The sequence below is a fragment of the Stegostoma tigrinum genome, chromosome 1 (assembly GCF_030684315.1).
Source record: "Stegostoma tigrinum isolate sSteTig4 chromosome 1, sSteTig4.hap1, whole genome shotgun sequence".
NCBI lineage: Eukaryota > Metazoa > Chordata > Chondrichthyes > Orectolobiformes > Stegostomatidae > Stegostoma > Stegostoma tigrinum.
In genome coordinates this window covers 138830397-138849895 of record NC_081354.1, presented here as the reverse complement: position 1 = coordinate 138849895, position 19499 = coordinate 138830397, and the positions used below count along the sequence as shown (strand labels likewise).

Sequence of the window (19499 nt, the reverse complement as noted above, 5' to 3'; positions counted from 1 at the left end):
CAATGCGATTCAGGAAGTCAAAATATTCTCTATTTTACTGAAGTTAATATCATTCGCCCTAAATATCGTATGAGCTCTTCAAGCTCTATTTAAGTGAAGTATTCTAGAAATTTAATTGCTGCCAGGTTTAACAAAATGACTGGAATAAGTGTTTTTGGTGCAGCTGAATCAGTTTAATATTTTGTACTTTGGTATTTTTGAAATTTATATGTAGGTATTGATTATAGAGCAACATTTTCTTTCTTGATTTAAAAAGGTGCACTTGGCCAGACTGTTGAGTCCTTACTGAGGAATGTAGTTTAAATGTAACTTTACTAATGTTGCAAATGTTATTTCAATGGACAGTGCAGGAGGGAATGCAGGGAGCAGCACCAGGCAGACCTGAAGATGAAGTGTCAACTTAGTGAAGCCACCAAACAGGACTACTTGCACCCCAAACAGCATAAGCAGCACGTGATAGACAGAGCTAAGTGATCCGAACAACCAATGGGTCAGATCTAAGCTCTGCAACCCTGCCACATCCAGTCATGAATGGGGATGGACAAGTAACCAACTCACTGGTGGAGGAGGCTCCACAAATATCCCCATCCTCAATGATGAAAGAACCCAGCACATCAATGCAAAAGATAAGGCTGAAGCATTTGCAGCAATCTTCAGCCAGAAGTGCTGAGTGGATAATTCATCTCGGCCTCCTCCAGCGGTCCCCAGCATTACAGATACCAGTCTTTAGCCGCCTTGATTCACTCCACATGATATCAAGAAACGGTTAGAGACACTGAATACTGCAAAGGCTACAGGCCCTGACAACATTCCAGCAATAGTACTAAAGACATGCGCTCCAGAACTTGCCACTCCCCTAGCCAAGCTGTTCCATCACAGTTACGACACTGGTATCTACCCAGCAATGCGGAAAATTGCCCAAGTACGTCCTGTACACAAAAAGCAGGACAAATCCAAGCCAATCGATTACCGCCCCATTGGTCTACTCTTGATCATTAGTAAAGGGATGGAAGGTGTCATCCACAGTGCTATCTAGCAGCACCTACTCAGCAATAACCTGCTCAGTGACGCCCAGTTTGGGTTCCATTAGTGCCACTCAGCTCCTGACCTCATTACAGCCTTAATTGAAACATGGACTAAAGAGCTGAATTCTAGAGGCGAGGTGAGAGTGACAGCCCTTGATTGCAAGGCTGCATCCAAATGAGTGTGGCATTAAGGAGCCCTCACAAAACTGGAATCAATGGTATTGTGGGTCAAATGTTCCAGTGGCTGGAGTCATACTGACGCATAGAAAGCTGGTCATGGTTGTGGGAGGTCAATCATCTTAGCTCCAGGACATCTCTGCAGGAGTTCCTCAGGGTAGTGCCCTAGGCCAACCATCTTCAGCTGCTTCATCAATGACTTTCCCTTCATCATAAGGTCAAAAGTGGGGATGTTTGCTGATGATTGCACAATGTTCAGCACCATTTGTGACTCCTCAGATACTGAAGCAGTCCATGCTCACATGCAATAAGATCTGGACAATACCCAGGCTTTGGCTGACAAGTGATATTCGTGCCACACAAATGCCAGGCTATGACCATCACCAATAAGAGACAATGTAACCACTGCCCCTTGACAGTCATTGGTGTTACCATCAGTGAATCCCCCAATATCAACATCCTGGAGGTTATCATTGACCAGAAACTCAACTGGACTCATCACATAAACACAATGGCTACAAGACCCATCCAGAAGCTGGGAATACTGCAGAGAGTAACTCACCTCCTGACTCCTCAAAGCCTGTCCACCATCTACAAGGCACAAGTCAGGAGCGTGATGGAATACTCCCCACTTGCCTGGATGAGTGCAGCCCCAACCGCACTCAAGAAGCTTGACACCATCCAGGACAAAGCAGCCCGCTTGATTGGCACTACATATATAAGCATCCACTCCCTCCACCACTGACGCTCAGTACCAGCAGTGTGTACTATCCACAAAATACACTGCAGAAATTCACTGAAGAACCTCAGATAGCACCTTACAAACTCATGACCACTTCCATCTAGAAGGACAAGAACAGCAGATGTATGAGAACACCACCACCTTCAAGTTTCCCTCCAAGTCACTCACCATCCTGACTTGGAAATATATCGCCGTTCCTTCACTGTCGCTGGGTCAAAATCCTGGAATTCCCTCTCTAATAGCATTGTGGGTCAACCCACAGCAGGAAGACTGCAGCAGTTCAAGAAAGCAGCTCACCACCACCTTCTCAAGGGCAGCTAGGGATAGGCAAGAAATGCTAGCCAGCCAGCAACACCCACATCCCACAAATGAATTGAAAGAAAAGTTCCTTTTCCTCACTGTGACCTGCTGCACTCCCACCCGCTGTCAAATAGAACCTGAATGTGGTTTGACTTAGCCATGATGCCCTATTCCAGATGATTCTTTTCAATCTAATATTTAAAGGTTATGTAACTGAATATAAATTGTACTCTCATCTGTATATTTGATACTGCAATCAAATCAACTTCCTATTTTCATTATTATTGTCTTCATACCTACATTTTTGTGGCAAATTATTCTTGTGGAGTAATCTCAGGAATAATGTTAACTGTAGTAACTAATGTTTGTGAAAGTATAATATTAGTTTATATAAATGTAAAAATGGAGTCCTCTAGCTTCATAATTTTGTTTTATTTTCATTGAAAGTGGAGTCAATTGTTAAGGCATCTGGAAGTGATGGTTTGAAACAGAGCTGTTGTAATTACCAATAAATTTTCTGCCAGGGAGTTGGCAAAGTTTGTAAGTAATGTTATGCTAGAGGAATACTTTTTAAAGCTGCACTTATTCTGACAAAGTTACAAGACAAGGAATGGGTAAGGCCATAAGAAATAGGAACAGGAGTGAGTTGTTCAGCCTGATCCAAACCTGATCCAACATTCAACATGATCTTGGATGATTGACATTTTGTATGGCCACTTTTCCCCATAATCTTTGATCAAAAATTTATTATTTATTTCAGCTGTGAATATATACAAGGATTGTGTCCCCACAGCTCTCTGTTGCAAGGAGTTTTGAAGAGGTTCAACCCTCTGAGAGAAGAAATTGCTCCTCCTTTCGGCCTTAAATTGTCCTCTCAGCATTTGCCATGCCAACCTCCTTCAGAGTCCTATATGTTTCAATGAGATCACAGCTCATTCTTCTAAATTCCAATGAGTAAAGCCCCAACCTTTTTTTAAATTTGTTGCTGGGATATGGATGCTGCTGGCTGTCAAGCATTTCTTGCCCGTCCCTAGATGCTGTTGAGGAGGTGGTGGTGAGCTGCCTTCTTGAACCATTGCAGTCAACCTGCAGTGGGTTGACCCACAATATCCTTAGGGAGGGAATCCCAGGATTTTGACCCAGTGACAGTGAAAGAACAGTGATACATTTCCAAGTCAGGGTGGTGAGTGGCTTGGTGGGGAACATGGAGCTTCTGCTGTCATTGTCCTTCTAGATGGAAATGGCCTTGAGTTTGGAAGGTGCTGTCTGAGGATCTTTAGTGAATTTCTGCAGTGCATCTTGTAGATAGTACACACTGCTGCTACTGAGGGGAAGGGTTGGAGTGAGCGTAATTGTGTGGACATAGTGCCAGCCAAGCGGGCTGCTTTGTCCTGGATGGTGTCAAGTTTCTTGTGTGTGGTTGGGGCTGCACTCATCCAGGCAAGTGGGGAGTATTCCATTGCACTCCTGACTTGTGCCTAGTAGATGGTGGGCAGGCTTTGAGGAGTCAGGAGGTGACTCACTCGCCATAATATTCCCAGCTTCTGGCCTGCTCTTGTAGCAACTGCATTTATTTGAGTTTCTGATCAATGATAACCCCCAGGATGTTGATAGTGGGGGTACAGCAATGGTAACACCATTGAATGTCAAGGGGTGGTGGATAGATTGTCTCTTATTGATGATGGCTATAACTTGGCATTTGTGAGGCACAAATGTCACTTACCACTTGTCAGCCCAAGCCTGGATATTGACCAGATCCTGTTGCATTTGAACATGGACTGCTTCAGTATCCGAGGAGTCACGAATGATGCTGAACATTGTGCAATCTTTGGCGAACATCGCCACTTCTGACCTTATGATGGAGAGAAGGTCATTGATGAAGCAGCTGAAGATGGTTGGGCCTAGGGCACTACCCTGAGGAACTCCTGCAGAGACGTCCTGGAGCTGAGATGATTGACCTCCCACAACCATCTTCCTATGTGTCAGGTATGACTCCAACCACCAGAGAGCTTGCCGAGGATACACATCGATTTCAGTTTTGGTAAGGGTCCTTCACGTCACACTCAGTTGACTGTAGCATTGATGTCTAGGGCTGTCACTCTTGCCTCACCTCTGGAATTCAGTTCTTTTGTCCATGTTTGAACCAAGGCTATAATGAGTTCAGGAGCTGAGTGGCCCTGGCAGAACCCAAACTGTGTGTCACTGAGCAGGTTATTGCTGAGCAGGTGCTGCTTGACACCTTCCATCCCTTTACTGATGATTGACAGTAGACCAATGGGGCAGTAATCAGCCGGTTTGGATTTGTCCTGCTTTTTGTGTACAGGACGTACTTGGACATTTTTCCACATTGCCGGGTAGATACCAGTGTTGTAACCGTGATGGAACAGCTTGGCTAGAGGAGCGGCAAGTTCAGGAGCACAAGTCTTCAGTACAATTGCCGGAATGTTGTCAGGGCCTGTAGCATTTGCAGTATGCAGTGTCTCCAACCATTTCTTGATGTTATGTGAAGAGAATTGAGTCAGCTGATGATTGGTATCCATAATGCTGGAGACTGCTGGAGGAGGCCGAGATGGATTATCTACTTAGCACTTCTGGCTGAAGATTGTTGCAAATGCTTCAGCCTTATCTTTTGCACTGATTTGCTGGGCTCTTCCATCATTGAGGATAGGGATACTTGTGGAGCCTCTTCCTCCAGTGAATTGTTTAATTGTTCCCCTCCATTCACGACTGGATGTGGCAGGACTGCAGAGCTTAGATATGATCCATTGGTTGTGGAATTACTTAGCTCTGCTTATCACTTGTTGCTTTCGCTGTTAGGCGTGAAAGTAATCCTGTTTGGTTGCTTCACTAAGTTGATACTTCATCTTCAGGTATGCCAGGTGCTGATCCTGGCATGTTCTCCTGCACTCTCTGTTGAACCAGGGTTGCTGGCTTGATAGTAATGGTTGAGTGGGGGATATGCCACGCCATGAGGTTACAGATTGTGCTGGAGTACGGATCTGCTGCTGTTGATGGCCTATGGAACCTCATGGATGCCCAGTCTTCAGGTGCTAGATCAGTATGAAGTCTGTCCCATTTACCACAGTGATAGTGCCATGTAACATGATGGAGGTTGTTCTCAATGTGAGGGCGGGACTTTGTCTCCACAAGGACTGTGCAATGGCCACTCTTACTGATACTATCATGGATAGATGGATCTGCAGCAGGCGGATTGGTAAGGATGAGGTCAAGCATGTTATTTACTCTTGTTGGTTCCCTCACCACCTGCTGCAGACCCAGCCTAGCAGTATGTCCTTTAGGACCCAACCTTGGGTAACTTGTTCTGCAGTTCTCTTGCTGAGCCACCCTGGCTGGTGGACATTGAAATCTCCCACCCAGAATACATTTGTGCCCTTGCCATCCTTAGTACCTCCTCTAAGTGTTGTTCAACATGGAGGAGTATCAATTCATCAGCTGAGGGAGAACGGTAGGTGGTAATCAGCAGGAGGATTCATTGCCCATGTTTGACCTGAACTCATGAAACCTCGTGGAGCCCAGAGTTCTGGAACAACTCCCTCCTGACTGTATACCACTGTGCTGCTCCCTCTGCTGGGTCTGTCCTGCTGGGGAGACAGGACATATCCAGGGATGGTGATGGTGGTGTCTGGGACATTCTCATTCCATGAGTATGACTATGTCAGACTGTTGTTTGACTAGTCTGTGAGGCAGCTCTCCCAATTTTAGCAGTAGCCCCCAGATATTAGTGAGGAGGGTCGACAGGGCTGTTTCTGCTGTTGTCTTTTCTGGTGCCTAGGTCAATGCCAGGTGATCTGTCTGGTTTCATTTGTTTGAGACTTTGTAGTGATTGAAACAACTGAGTGGCTTGCTAGACCATTTCAGAGGGCAGTTGAGAGTTAACCACAGTGCTGTGGGTTTGGAGTCACATGTAGGCCGCACCAGATAAGGATGGCAGACTTCCTTCCCTGAAGAACATGAATGACCCAGGCAGGTTTTTTCTGACAATCAACAATGATTTCACTGTGATCAGTAGATTCTTAAATCCATATTTTTAAAATTATTAAATTCAAATTCCACCATCTGCTGTGGCAGGATTCGCACCCAGCTCCCCAGAACATTAGCTGAGATTCTGGATTAATAGTCTATCGATAATATCACTAGGCCATAACCTACCCTTAAACTTGTTTAACCTTTGCCCATGAGATAGCCCTTCTATACTGGAGATTATCCTACTGAGCCTTCTTTGAACTGCCTCCAATTAAATGATATCTATTGACCAAAACTGCTCACAATATTCCACGGATGGTTTCATCAGCACCTTGTACAGTTGCAGTAAGTGCAATTAATTGTTAGCAGTCACCATAGTTGTATTGATCTATAAGGTGTGCTTTTTGCCTTTGCTCAGGAAAAGCATGTGTGATTTAAAAAAACGCTTTTTGAAGATGGTATTAGTTAGAAATCATGCAGGATCAAATTATAGGGAAATTAGTGCTGCATCACCTTTCTCTATCTTTCTATGGGGACATTTAAATCAGCCAGCATCACATAATCAAATTTCAGAAAAATAATATTTGAAATGGGATACTTTCTTTTAGTTTGATCTCTAAAGTCTTGAAAATTTCCATGTTGAATATTTTAAAATTACCTTTTGACTGTAGGTTTTAAAATTGGTTATGATTGTTTTATTCATATCATTAATAATTCTAATCAAATAGCTGTTATTGTGCCCTGCATAGTTAACAGTGATATATGAATTTCACTGGCAAAATATTTCTGCAAGTAATCCATATATGCTTCTTTTCCACAGTTTGTTGCCTTTAAAAGCTTGTTCTAAACAATATCCTTCAGATGGGGGAAGTCTTTGATTGCAGCCCCTGGCTGAATAATGCAGGAGGGGATACAAGGGCCTTACATGATGGCAAAGGTGAGGAAGAACTACTGCAGAGTAGAAGTGAACAACAGGGATTTATAGATCAAGCTGAAATCCCGTTGGGAATGGAAAATAAAAATCCTGAGCAAGTGCCTTCACTTCAGAAAGAAGAGCCCCCTACAGATGCAGCTAGATTGGGAGATTTTAACAATTCAAACTCTGTCAAGAAAAATGTAGAATCAACTGCTGAAGGACAACAAGCTCAAACATCCTCTCCAACAGGTACCTTTTGTTCTGAGTGTTTTTCACCCAACAGAAGATTGTGAAGCTTCCTCCATTTCTTTCACAACACTGATCTACAAATTTATGTGTATTGTGACTTTGTTAAAAATAATAATTACAATAACTGCTGTTTAGGAGTTATTACAGTAACATAATCTTTTGATTGTTGGGAATGGTAACAAGAGGATAACTAGGGAGAAGGTAGGACCACTCAAGGATGAAGGAAGGAACTTGTGTTTGCTGATGTTGCAATTTGATATCATCTGACTCTACCGTGGTGACTCTACAGGATGACCTTGGCAGCGTGGTGACTCAGTGGTTAACACTGCTGGTCACAGTGCCTGGGACTTTGGTTTGATTCCAGCCTTGGGTAACTGTGTGGAATTTGCGCATTCTCCCTGTGTTTGCATGTTTCCACTGCATGCTCAGGTTCCTCCCACATTTCAAAGATGTTCAGGTCAGGTGGATTGGCCATACTAAAATGCCCCATGGTGTCCAGGAATTTGTAGACTAGATATGTTAGCCATGGTAAATGTGGGGTTGCAGGGGTAGTGTAGGGGTCTGGGTCTGGGTCTGGGATACTCTTCGGAGTGTCGGTGCAGACTCGATTGGCTGACTGTCCTGTTTCCACTTTGTACAGATTCTAAGCTTTCTGTTCCTTATTTCTATCTAGAGCTATTTTCTTTACTAGCATTGTGTGTCCATTTTCAAATCTAAGTCCACTGCATATCATTAAACACTCTAGTTTTTGGGCTTTGCTTATATTTAGCTTGTTATCCACCCATACTTGATTAGACAATGGAATACTCTTCTAGAAGGGATCTAAAATATATACAAGAAATTAGTAACAAATAATCTGTTATCCAATTGGCTTCAGTTGTCTGGAAAAAATAGTCTGCTTAAATCCTCGAAAGTGAAATTTTGCATTTCTGCAAGTGTCTATTGTTTATGTGTCCTTCTTTGCTTACTCCAGATTCAATACAACATCCTACTAAACTGGCTCCTGCAACTAAACTATGGACCACGTTGCGAGATGGTGCAGTTCAGCTCCGAATGGAAGAGACCTGTTGTGGTGCTGAGTCACCCCTAACTATTGCCCAAATGTTTAATCAATCAGTGGCAAATCATGGTAACCGTGTTGCTCTCAGTTTCTTGCTGAGAAATCATTGGGAAACACTAACCTATTCTCAGTATTACAAAGAATGTAGAAAAGCAGCAAAAAGCTTTCTTAAGGTAAGTACCTCCTGTCTCTTTCAACTTAATGTACTAAGTATAAAATAGTACAAAGCAGATATGTGGGAACACCACCACCTTCAAGTTCCCCTTCAAGCCACTCACCATCCTGACTTGAAAATATATTGCTGTTCCTTCACTGTCACTGGGTCAAAATCCTGCAATGCCCACCCTAATGGCATTGTGGGTCAACCCACAGCAGGTGGATTGCAGTGGTTCAAGAAGGCAACTCACTACCACTTTCCCAATGGCAACTAGGAACGAGCAATAAATGCTGGCCAGCCAGCGATGTCCACATCCCACAAATGAATGCATTTAAAAAATTTAACAACAATGTAAAATGCAAGAAACTATATTTTAGTCTATATTTCTTTCTGAGTAAGATAAATTGTTGGTTTAATGAGAATCTAACTGTTATTCTTAGAATTTATATTGAAAATGAGATTATAATCTTGACCAATTTCTTGTAAACGTGCATATAGAATACTCTGTTACAGACTTTTAATGTAAACGGAAACAAATGCATTTATTTTAGTGCTGTTCATACCTTGTAATGGTCTAGAGCACATTACAACCAACGAAGCTCTTTTTAAGTGTATACATTGTTGTAATGCAATAAATTTTAAATAGTGGGCAGTGAGTAAAATATCTGTTTTATATTTACAGCTTGGTCTCCAACGTTTCCATGGAGTTGGCATCCTGGGATTCAACTCTCCAGAGTGGGTTATTGCAAATATTGGAGCAATTTTAGCAGGGTATGCCTTAAGTAATTGCAGCTCAGTGAGCTTGAGCAACCTAATTGCCACTTGGTTGTATGTTCTACTTGTAATTAATGATTATGAATTTCGGGCCATTTTCATAGAAGGTTAGTTGATGACCAGATGAGAATTGCTTTTTTAAAATTGTTTTAGGCATTTATGTTGTTATTCAAAATTGTAATATTAATGGTGCATATATGTTCTTTTTAAAAAATTGAATTAAAGAAATGACCTAAACACACTGATCAAAGGTTGCTATTATTCATATCAAAAATAGGCTCTAAATATTTTGCTGATAGTTATCTTGAGTTCGCACCAATTTTTCTGGGAGTGCTTTTGCAAACTGATCAGACTTTAACAAACGTGTTACTGTTTATTGTTAATATTGTTAACATGATTTTGATAGCCATCAACAAAATCAAAAGCAAGATCACATTAATTGATCTTTCTCTATACATTTGGGCAGTTGTTTGCTATTAGTAATTCTGTTTTGAAGACAGATTCCAGAGGAAGGTACACCTATCTTTCTATTATCACATTGACCCTTTAGTTTCGTGGAGGACTCATTGTAAGTATTGTTCAAAATATCCAGTTTGCGGGTTTAGAATACAAATTTTGATGGATAAGGAAGAGTGGATAAAGAAGACAGTTTCCCTAGGGGACAAAATATATTACCAGAAACTACAGTTTTAAGGTTATGACTTAAATGGGACAAGAGGAAAATCTTTCTCACAACTTTCAGTGGGTTTTGGAGTTCACTACCCATTATTGGAGGATGCAGAAATTCACTCAAACATTTGAATGGAACTGAGATCTCTACTTAATTTGCTGTAACCTGCTAGGCTACACACCTGCTGGAAAGCTGGAATGGCTAGTTTATTCTGCCAATGCAGATAAGATACCCTGAATGGCCTCTTTCAGTTTTGTAACCTTTCTATGGTTCTAATTATAAAAGATACGGACCTGGTTGAGAAACTGGTAAAAGGAGCCTGAAGACAACGCAATTAAAACAAAACAGTTGTTTGTTACACGTATACGTTTGAGACAATGTTGATTTAAGAGGTGAACAGCCAGAAAGGTAAAGTCATAAAACACTAAGTAGGTGAACTCACTGAAGAATTGCAGACCTGGCATCTTCAATCCTTGCAGTAAGTAAGGTATGGAGAAATGTTCTCAGTTTGTAAGTTAAAGCTATATTAGTTGAAAAGCATCTAGTAAACCTTGAAGGATTTCAAATTCCATTTCTTTCATCGGACCAAATAAGGAATTTAAATGTGGGATACTTGATCCAAGTGTTTGTTTGAGGACGCCCCAGAGCATGTTGTGTTGCCATGGAGTTGGATGCAATTTATCTGGGAGTTTTTACCAAGAGACTTCAGTTGCATCTTGGATTGTGGTGCAGTGAGAGTAGAAAACCAAGTAAATGAAAGTTAATTAAACCTGCACTGCGAGCATAGAGAGAAAGTTAACTTTTTTGCTTTCTGCATGAAATGCTTTTGGGGGTGGTCCCAGTTTGGATTTCAAGACAAAAAAGAAGCTGGAAGAGTGCAGAGTTTGCAACTACTGAATAAAAAGTGCAGCAATCATCAGCGTTATGGCAAAAGAAGGCAATTAGCAGATTAGCTTGGAAATATAGTCAAGGCAGCTGGAAAAAGGATTGAGGCATCCATAGTCAGGAGGTAGTAAATGGAAATCCTATATCTGTTAAAGAAGTAGTTTCCAGAGGATTATGATAAGCTTTAGGGGTGGTCATGAAAGAAATAAATAACTAATGAAATATCATAATTATTGAGAAAGTCTAAAATAAAATCTTTATTCGTACGTCATGTACAGAATTCCTGAAGATGGTCTGTGAAGTTCTTCAGCAAATTGCTATTTGAACTGAGAAGAGTTGGAGGTTTTAGCAGTTTTAAAAGCGGATAAATTTCTGTGTCTGGATGAATTGTATCCCACATTTTTGGGGAGAGACGGGACAAAATTACAGGTGCCCTGATCCAAAATCTTATATTGTCCCTGGCCACAGGAGAAGTACTAGAGGACAGCTAATGTCGTTTCACTTTAGGTGATGTAGATAGTCCAAGAAACTATAGACCAGTGAGTCCAACATCAGTGGAAGGGAATCTATCGGAGAAAATAGTGAAGGAGAAAACTAACTTTACCTCCCTACCTATACTCTCCTCCCCACCTATCTTCTCCTCTATCCATCTTCAATCGGCCTCCCTCCTTTCCCTATTTATTTCAGAATCCTCTCCCCATCCCCCTTTTTTGATGAAGGCTCTTGGCCCGAAACGTCAGCTTTTGTGCTCCTAAGATGCTGCTTGACCTGCTGTGTTCATCCAGCTCCACAATTTGTTATCTTCCATTTGGAGAAGCAAAGTTAGATCATGGATAGTCAGCATGGCTTTGGCAGAGGGAGATCATGTCTAACAAATCCAGTGCAATTTTTTCAGGAGTTGATCATGTGTTTGGATGATGATAGCATAGTTGATGTAGTTTATATAGATTTCAGCAAAGCCTTTGACAAGGTCCCATATGGGAAATTGATAAAGAAGGTAAAAGCTCATGGGATCCAGGGTAACCTGGCAAGATCAATCCAAAATTGGCTTAGTAACAGGTGACAGAGGGTGGTGGTAGAAGGCTGTTTGTGTGATTGGAGCCTGGTGTGCAGTGCGGGCAACAGCGCTAGGTCCCTTCATTGTTTGTGATATTTATAAATGACATAGATGAGAATGTGAGGGTTGATAAGTACGTTTGCGTAGGATGACAGTGGCTGGGTGGTTGACAGTAAGGAGGAAAGTGTGATATTGCAGATAATGTAAATGGATTGGCCAGTGGGCAGATCAATGGCAAATGGAATTTAACCCTGACAAGTGTGAGGTGATGCACTTTCGAAAAAGTAACAAGATGAGGCAGAACTCAATAAATGCTAGGAAGCTCAGAGAAACAGGGAATCTTGGAGTTCTTGTCTACAGATGCCTGAAGATGGCAGAAAAGAGTAGTAAGGTAGTTAATAAAGCATACAGGACACTTACCTTTGTCAGTTGTGCTATGGATTATAAGTGCAGGGAGGCTATAATGGAGGTATAAATGGTTTTAGTTAGGTTACAGCTGGAGTACTATGTGCAGTTCTGGTCAAACATGATAGGAAAGATGTGATTTCATTGGAGGAGGTGCAGAGAAGATTCACCAGGATATTGCCTGGGATGGAGTATTTCAGGTCTGAATGGAAGCTGGGTAAGCTCTGGTTGTTTCCTTTGGAGTGGAGAATGCCAAGAGGTTAGCTGATAGAGGCGTATAAGATTATGAGAGGCCTGGGAAAGGTGAAGAGAAAGCAGCTGTTGCACTTAGTCAAAGGGTCAAGACAAGGGGGCATGTTTTAAAGTGACTGACAGAAAGTTTAGAGGAGATGTGAGGAAAAACTTTATTAACCAGGGGATTGGGGGTCTGGAATACATTTCCTGGGAACGTCATTGAGGTAGGAAACCTCTCAACATTTTTAAAAGTACTTGGATGAGCACTTGAAGTGTTGTAACAGTGAGAGTTATGGACCCAGTGCAGGAAAGTGGAATTAGACTAGGGTGTGGTATACTTTTCGCATTATAGATTTGATGGGCCAAAGGGCCATGATATACCTAGTTATAATCCATGTTGTTACATTATTAGCGCTTGTTTTGTTTAAGTACTTTTGTATAAAATGAAATTTTGTTTAAAATTGTGAAATCTTAAGGCCTAGTTCTTTTGGTTTAAAATAAGGTTTTCAAATTTCCCTCTAAATGTATCTGACTGGATTGAACACCCATTGCAATGGAATAAGTGAATTTCTTTGTAAAATCATTTTGAAGGCTGATTTCTTCGGGATATACTGATTGTAGCTTTGTTAGAAACTATGACCAAGTATTTTGATGCACCTAATGTTTATTTTCTTGACTTGCATCAATCTCCTTTTGGGAACCTTGAATTTTTCACAGAGTTTAATTGTACCGTACGTGAGTCTGGTGTTTGTCGTACATCCAGAGCATAGCCAAGCAAAACTGAAAGTCTTTTCACCTATGATGCACATTACTGCCAGTTTAACGCAGTCCTTCTCATGCAAGAGGCACTGAATTCCATCAAGAGCAAGGACCTGGGTTAATGATGCACTCAAATCCCAAGGTTTTGGTAGCAATTGCAATCCCTTAAGCACTATCAGAATGGACCTCTGCATAGAGTAAAGATCACATTCAGATTTTTCTGGCTTTTTGCTTTCAATTCCCTGCCATCTGAATAAGATAAGCGTCAGTGTTGTGGGAAAAAAAACAAATTTGAATACTTAAAAGGAGAATTGTATAGTTGCCATATGCAGTGCAACTGTTTTATTGGTTTACTTGCATAATTAAATTTTCTGTCAACAATAGTGTAAATTTCGCATTTGTTGAAACATTGTATGTGTTAATAATAGCAAGTTTCTCTCCAATGTAGTGGTTTGGCTGTTGGGATTTATGCAACAAATTCTCCAGAAGCATGCAAGCATGTGGCACATCACTGTGAAGCTAATATTCTAGTGGTGGAGAACCATAACCAGCTGCTGAAAATTCTGCAGGTGCTGTTTGTTTTAGTTTTAGACTACACTTTGTTTTAAATAATTGCATATGATTTTATCAAGCAAAAATAATTAATTCATTGTGAGCAGGAGAGTGGACCATAAAAACGTTGAAACAAATTTACAAATATGGCTATCACCTGTGTATCTAATAACTTGTTTGATGAAACAGAAGCTGTAAAACATGCAACACAGTGTTGAGCATTAGGTGTGATTCTGCAGTTGGATAACATTTGCTGGATAATTCTGAATGAGCAAAGAATTACACTGACAATCAATTTAAAGTATGGTGCACTTGTACATATTCAAAGCTGCATACACAGCACCCTGCTTCCTTTCAGACAGAAAGTCTTGACTATTTCCAGATAATAAAAATTGATTATTGAAATGCAGGTCTTGTTGGCAATGCCAAAATTTGTTGCCTGTCCTTTAGTGCAAGTAAAACAGCCATAGTCCCAGAGAACTACAATATTGCTCACTCATTAGAGAGAGTCTGGTGGTGAATTTAACCTGAGGGTTACCATGTTTCGGCAAGGAACGAAGTTGATAAGGCAAGACCCTCATGGTAACCTCAGCCAGCGTGGGAAATGAAATGAATCAGCGCTATTGGCGTCATTCAGCATTGGAATCCAGCCAACTGAGCTACACTTGAGAAAGTGGTGGTTGGTTCATTTTTGAGCTGCTGCATTCCATCCAGTGGAGGTGATCCTAAAATGCTGTGGAGTAAGAAGTTCCGGGATTCAGACTTATTGATAGTAGTGTGTATTTCCCTTCATTTTTACATGAAAAATACATTCAATGCACACAAATGTGAAGGAATTAAATATTAATTCAATGGACTTGCCTGTGACCTTCTCATGTCTGCCCTGATCCATGCCACACTTCCTTAATTTGTATCTTTAGTTTTTATGTTTGCACAGTTTCTAAGTCCAGATAATTTATGCATTTTTATGGTAAACAATAGGTCCCCAACACACAATACATGTCTTAAAGCGTTCTTTAGTTTATTCTTACCTGTCTTCCAACATTCTCTATCCCAATTTTTCCCTGGATCATCCAGGCTGATGGGTGACCTTCTAGAGGTTTATAAAACTGTGAGGGGCATGAATAGGGGAAATAGACAAAGTCTTTTCCCCAGGGTGGGGAAGTCCTAAACTAGAGAGCTCAGGTTCACGGTGAGAGGGGAAATGTATAAAAGGGGCCTAAGGGGCAATGGTTTCATGCACAGGGTGGTGCATGTGTGGAATGAGCTGCCAGCGGATGTTGGAGGCTGGTACAATCACAACATTTAAAAGGCAGCTGGATGGGTATATGAATAAGAAGGGTTTAGAGGGGTATGGGCTAAATGCTGGCAAATAGGACTAGATATATACGGGATATCTGGTGTAGCATGGACGAGTTGGACTAAAGGGTCTATTCCTATGCTGTTTATTTCTATGAATTTACGATTGTTGTGTGCTCTGTTCCTTTATTCCATGCAAAGTTATCTATCAGCATAAGTCTTTTTTGAGGCTCCTTATAATATTGAAAATTCTTTTAAAGGACATCCAATGCATTTTCCCTTTTTACTACTTCTTCATAGAATCCTATTGTACATAGAATTACATTTAACCTGCAACAAAGAAAGAAATGGCCCATCATGTCTATACTAAAGTATCAAAGGCTCAGATGTTCCTACCCTATGCCCATACTACATCATTCCTTTAGATAAAAATAAAATACTGTGGGGTGCTGCAAGTCTGAAACAAATACAGAAATGCAGGAGAAACTCAGCAGGTCTGGCAGCAACTGTGGAGAGAGAAGCCGAGTTAACAGAGTTCGAGGCTATGGAGCTAGTGCAGCAAAGTGGGGCCAGTCTAGGTGATAGTGTATTTTTTAGTTGTTCAGACTGATGGGCCAAAGGGCCTGTTCTGTACTGTATAATTCCATTATTAACATTTTGAATCCAGTATGACGTTTCCTCAGAATTTTGATGACTCAAATCTGTTTCTCTTAATGTTTTGAGTCTTCAGAGTTGTGAAGAAGAGTTGTACTGGACTTGAAGCATTGATTCTGCTTCTCTTTGCACAGATTCTGCCAGATCACCTGCGTTAATCCTTCCTTCCTCATGTTTATGTCAATGCAACTACTCCTTTGCACAGAAATTCCTTCTAAATCTTTATTTGATCCGTTACCCGCTAGTTTATATTTACAATCTGATGTAAGCAGAAACAATTTGTGCACAGACAGATCCTGTCAAACACCTTGATATTTTTACAGTTATCCTTGGGCAGGAATTTTGTGTGTGTCTGTGTGCGCGTGCGTGTGTACCTGTGCGTGCGTGTGTGTGTGTGTGTCTGCGTGCGTACGTGTGTGTCTGTGCGCGTGTCTGTGTATATGTCTCTGTGTATAATTTTGTACAAGCCAATTTGCTGGCAACATTCCACCACTAAGTTACTTGAGGCCAGCCTACTAACCAAAAGTTGCAGAGAGTGTAACATTAATTAAAATGCCAGTTAAAACTGTGGATCAGAGTCTGAGTGAAATTTTCCAGTTGACTTGTGAGGTCCACTGTGTTTTGGTGGAGCAGTAACAGCCTGGAGATATCCTCCTGGTGACAGACTGTGGCACAGCATTCCAGACAGATTTTGTAGGCTAAATAAAAACCAAAAGAACTGTGGATGCTGTAAATAAGGAACAAAAACAAAATTGCTGGAAAAGTCACCGGACCCGAAACATTAACTCTGTTTTCTCTTTCACAGATGTTGCCAGACCTGCTGAGCTTTTCCAGCAACTTTGTTTTTGTTCCAGACTTTGTAGGCTCGTCTCAGCCTACTTGGCTACAGCTACAACCACAGGGTGTCTCCTGTACAAAGAAGCATCAGAAATATGGCCAATATTTTCAAAACTTTTTTTCAGCAAGGTCTTGACTGTGCACCTCAGGATCGAACAAACCCCTTTCTTCTAGAACTGCAATGGTAGTCAGTAGCTCCTTCCATGTTGGAGGCCTCTTATTGGTTTTCTGGCTTTGTGAGCTTAATTTGAAAGTGAATAACTCCTAAAAAGCCACCAAATAGTCAACTAATGCTAAACTGTTATCAGTTGAATGTGTTCAGCACAATGCAGGATAACAGCCTGTATTAGGGCTCTATTGGTACAGTGCTAGTGTCCCTACCCCTAGATCAAGAAACCTGGGTCAAATCCCACCTACTCCAGAGATGTGAAATAATAACTCTGGATGAACAAAGACCCAAAATGCCAGCCTTCCTGCTCTTGTGATGCTGCTTGGCCTGCTGTGTTCATCCAGCTCAGCACCTTGTTATCTCAGATTCTCCAGAATCTGCAGTTCCGGAAATCTCTGATAATAACTCTGAACAGGTTGATTTGGAAAAATAAGTCAAATTTTTAAAAAAAAATCAAGATCTGTATTTTATCCTGACATTGAGGTTTCAGCCCAAAATGTGAAATGCTGCTCCTCTTTTCCAATGAAAGGTGTCTAAACCTGTTCAGTTTTCTCCCCAACGCCCTGTAACTTTTTTCTGCACTTCTGTCAGTGGTTCAGTATTCTTCTTTTGTCATATGTAAGTCTAGAATTAAATACAAATGACATCTTGTCGGAATAATATTGTACATAATATTTTATAATACCTCACAACTTCTATATTTTATTTGCTTAGAAATGAACTTCATTTTCTAATTAAATTCTGTAGTGAATATTTAAATTTTTATTGAGTTTTATTTGTAGATTGCACATCTGTTGCCTCACCTCAAAGCAATTGTTCAGTACAAGTTTGCAGTGGAAGAACACAAACGAAATATTTTCACTGTAAGTGTTCTCAAAAATGCTTCTGGAAATCAATAATTTATTATGTCTTTGAACATCTAATAATTAACTCAAATAAGTATTTATTATAATAGTATGCATTACCTTATTAAGAATTCCTAAATTTTAGATATTTAAAGAGATTATTTCCCTATTTTAAAAACAAGATGTATTAATTTCCTTTTAAACTTTAAGTGGAAGGAATTTCTGGAACTTGGGAAGAGTGTTTCTGATGAAGTGTTGGATGAAGTTATAGAGTCTCAGAATGCCAACCAATGTTGCACACTAATCTATACTTCTGGAACAACAGGAGTTCCTAAAGGAGCGATGCTTAGCCACGATAATGTAAGTTTTGGTCAGTCTTATTTTGAATTTGGTAATTATTGAGACAAAAACCAAAATTGCTGGAAAAGCTCAGCAAGTCTGGCAGCATCTGTGGAGAGAAATCAGAGTCAATGTTTCAGGTTAAGTGACCCTTCCTCAGAATTGAGTAAGTTCAGTTTTGAGTCAGGGTCACTTTATCTGAAATGTAAACTCTGACTTCTCTCCACAGATGCTGTCAGACCTGCTGAGCTTTTCCAACAATTTCAGTTTTTGTTTCTGATTTACAGCATCTGCTACTCTGTTGGTTTTTATTTACTGAGACATTTTGTATTAACATTCATAAATAGCTTATTGAAGGGTCTAGGCCCGAAACATCAGCTTTTGTGCTCCTGAGATGCTGCTTGGCCTGCTGTGTTCATCCAGTCTCACATTTTGTTGTATTGTTAGAAAGTTATTGACTTTAATATATCAAAGACACTTGATGATAAATCCTTTGGAAAGTGATAATTTCCACCTTACCAGTCCGAGTTTTCTGTTTGACACCTTTCTACATGAAAATCTAAAGTAATTACCTGTAATAGAGAGATAGTAGGAGCTGCTGATGCTGGATAAGCTCAGATAAAATCAGATGTTTTTCTTCCAGTTTATATTAGTCCAAACTAGCAACTTCTGAGGTGAAATATCAAGCGTCAGACCAAACATAAACTAAACAAAACACCTGATATTTTGCCTAAGGAGTTTACAGCCCAATGGCCCTAATGTTGACGTCTCCAGATTCAAAATCCCTCCACCCCCAGCCTTATCCCATATTCAGTCCTCCCCCTCTTGATCTGACCTAACCTGTCCATCTTCCCATTCACTTATCCACTTCACCCTTCCCATGGACTAATTACAATAACCCCGTACCTGCATCCACCTATCACCATCTCTCCTACATTCTCCCAGCCCCACCCCCACCTCTGTATTTATTTCTGGGCTCCCCTCCCCCTCCACAGCCCTGACAAAAGGTTTCAGCCCAAAATAATGACTTACCCGCTCCTCTGATGCTGTCTGACCTGCTCTGCTTTTCCAGCCTCACTCCTATAGACTCTGGCTTCCAGCATCTGCAGTCCTTACTGTCTCCAAGAATGTTCCCAAGGTTGGGGAAGTCCAGAACTAAGGGGTCACAGTCTAAGAATAAGGGATAAGCCACTCAGGACTGAGACAAAGAAAGATTTCTTCACTCAGAGAGTTGTGAACCTGTGGAATTCTCTCCCACAAAAAAGCTGTTGGGGTCTGTTTGTTATATATATTCAAGGACTGAACATGGCCCTTGTGGCTAGAGGGATCAAGGGGTATGGAGAGAAAGCGGGAGTGGGATACTAAAATTGCATGATCATATTGAATGATGGTACAGACTTGAAGGGCCGA

At 40.9% G+C, this 19499-nt stretch overlaps 1 protein-coding gene across 9 annotated transcripts in view; it reads left to right on the top strand.

The window, feature by feature from the left end:
• LOC125459679 (long-chain-fatty-acid--CoA ligase ACSBG2-like) overlaps positions 1-19499 on the top strand; it is a 118538-nt gene that overhangs the window by 13982 nt on the left and 85057 nt on the right. For 6 of the 9 annotated variants that reach the window (XR_009446213.1, XM_059648909.1, XM_059648938.1 and 3 more), the window contains exons 2-7: positions 7049-7393; positions 8367-8626; positions 9293-9381; positions 13843-13963; positions 17688-17768; positions 17961-18110. Coding sequence is in view for 8 of the 9 variants with exons in the window: in XM_059648909.1 (XP_059504892.1) it covers positions 7090-7393; positions 8367-8626; positions 9293-9381; positions 13843-13963; positions 17688-17768; positions 17961-18110 (1005 nt within the window). In the remaining variant the exon portion in view is untranslated. Of the gene's footprint in view, positions 1-5826; positions 6574-7048; positions 7394-8366; positions 8627-9292; positions 9382-13842; positions 13964-17687; positions 17769-17960; positions 18111-19499 lie in introns of those variants that run through there. The other 3 variants (XM_059648923.1, XM_059648945.1, XM_059648950.1) reach the window with 3 other exon arrangements.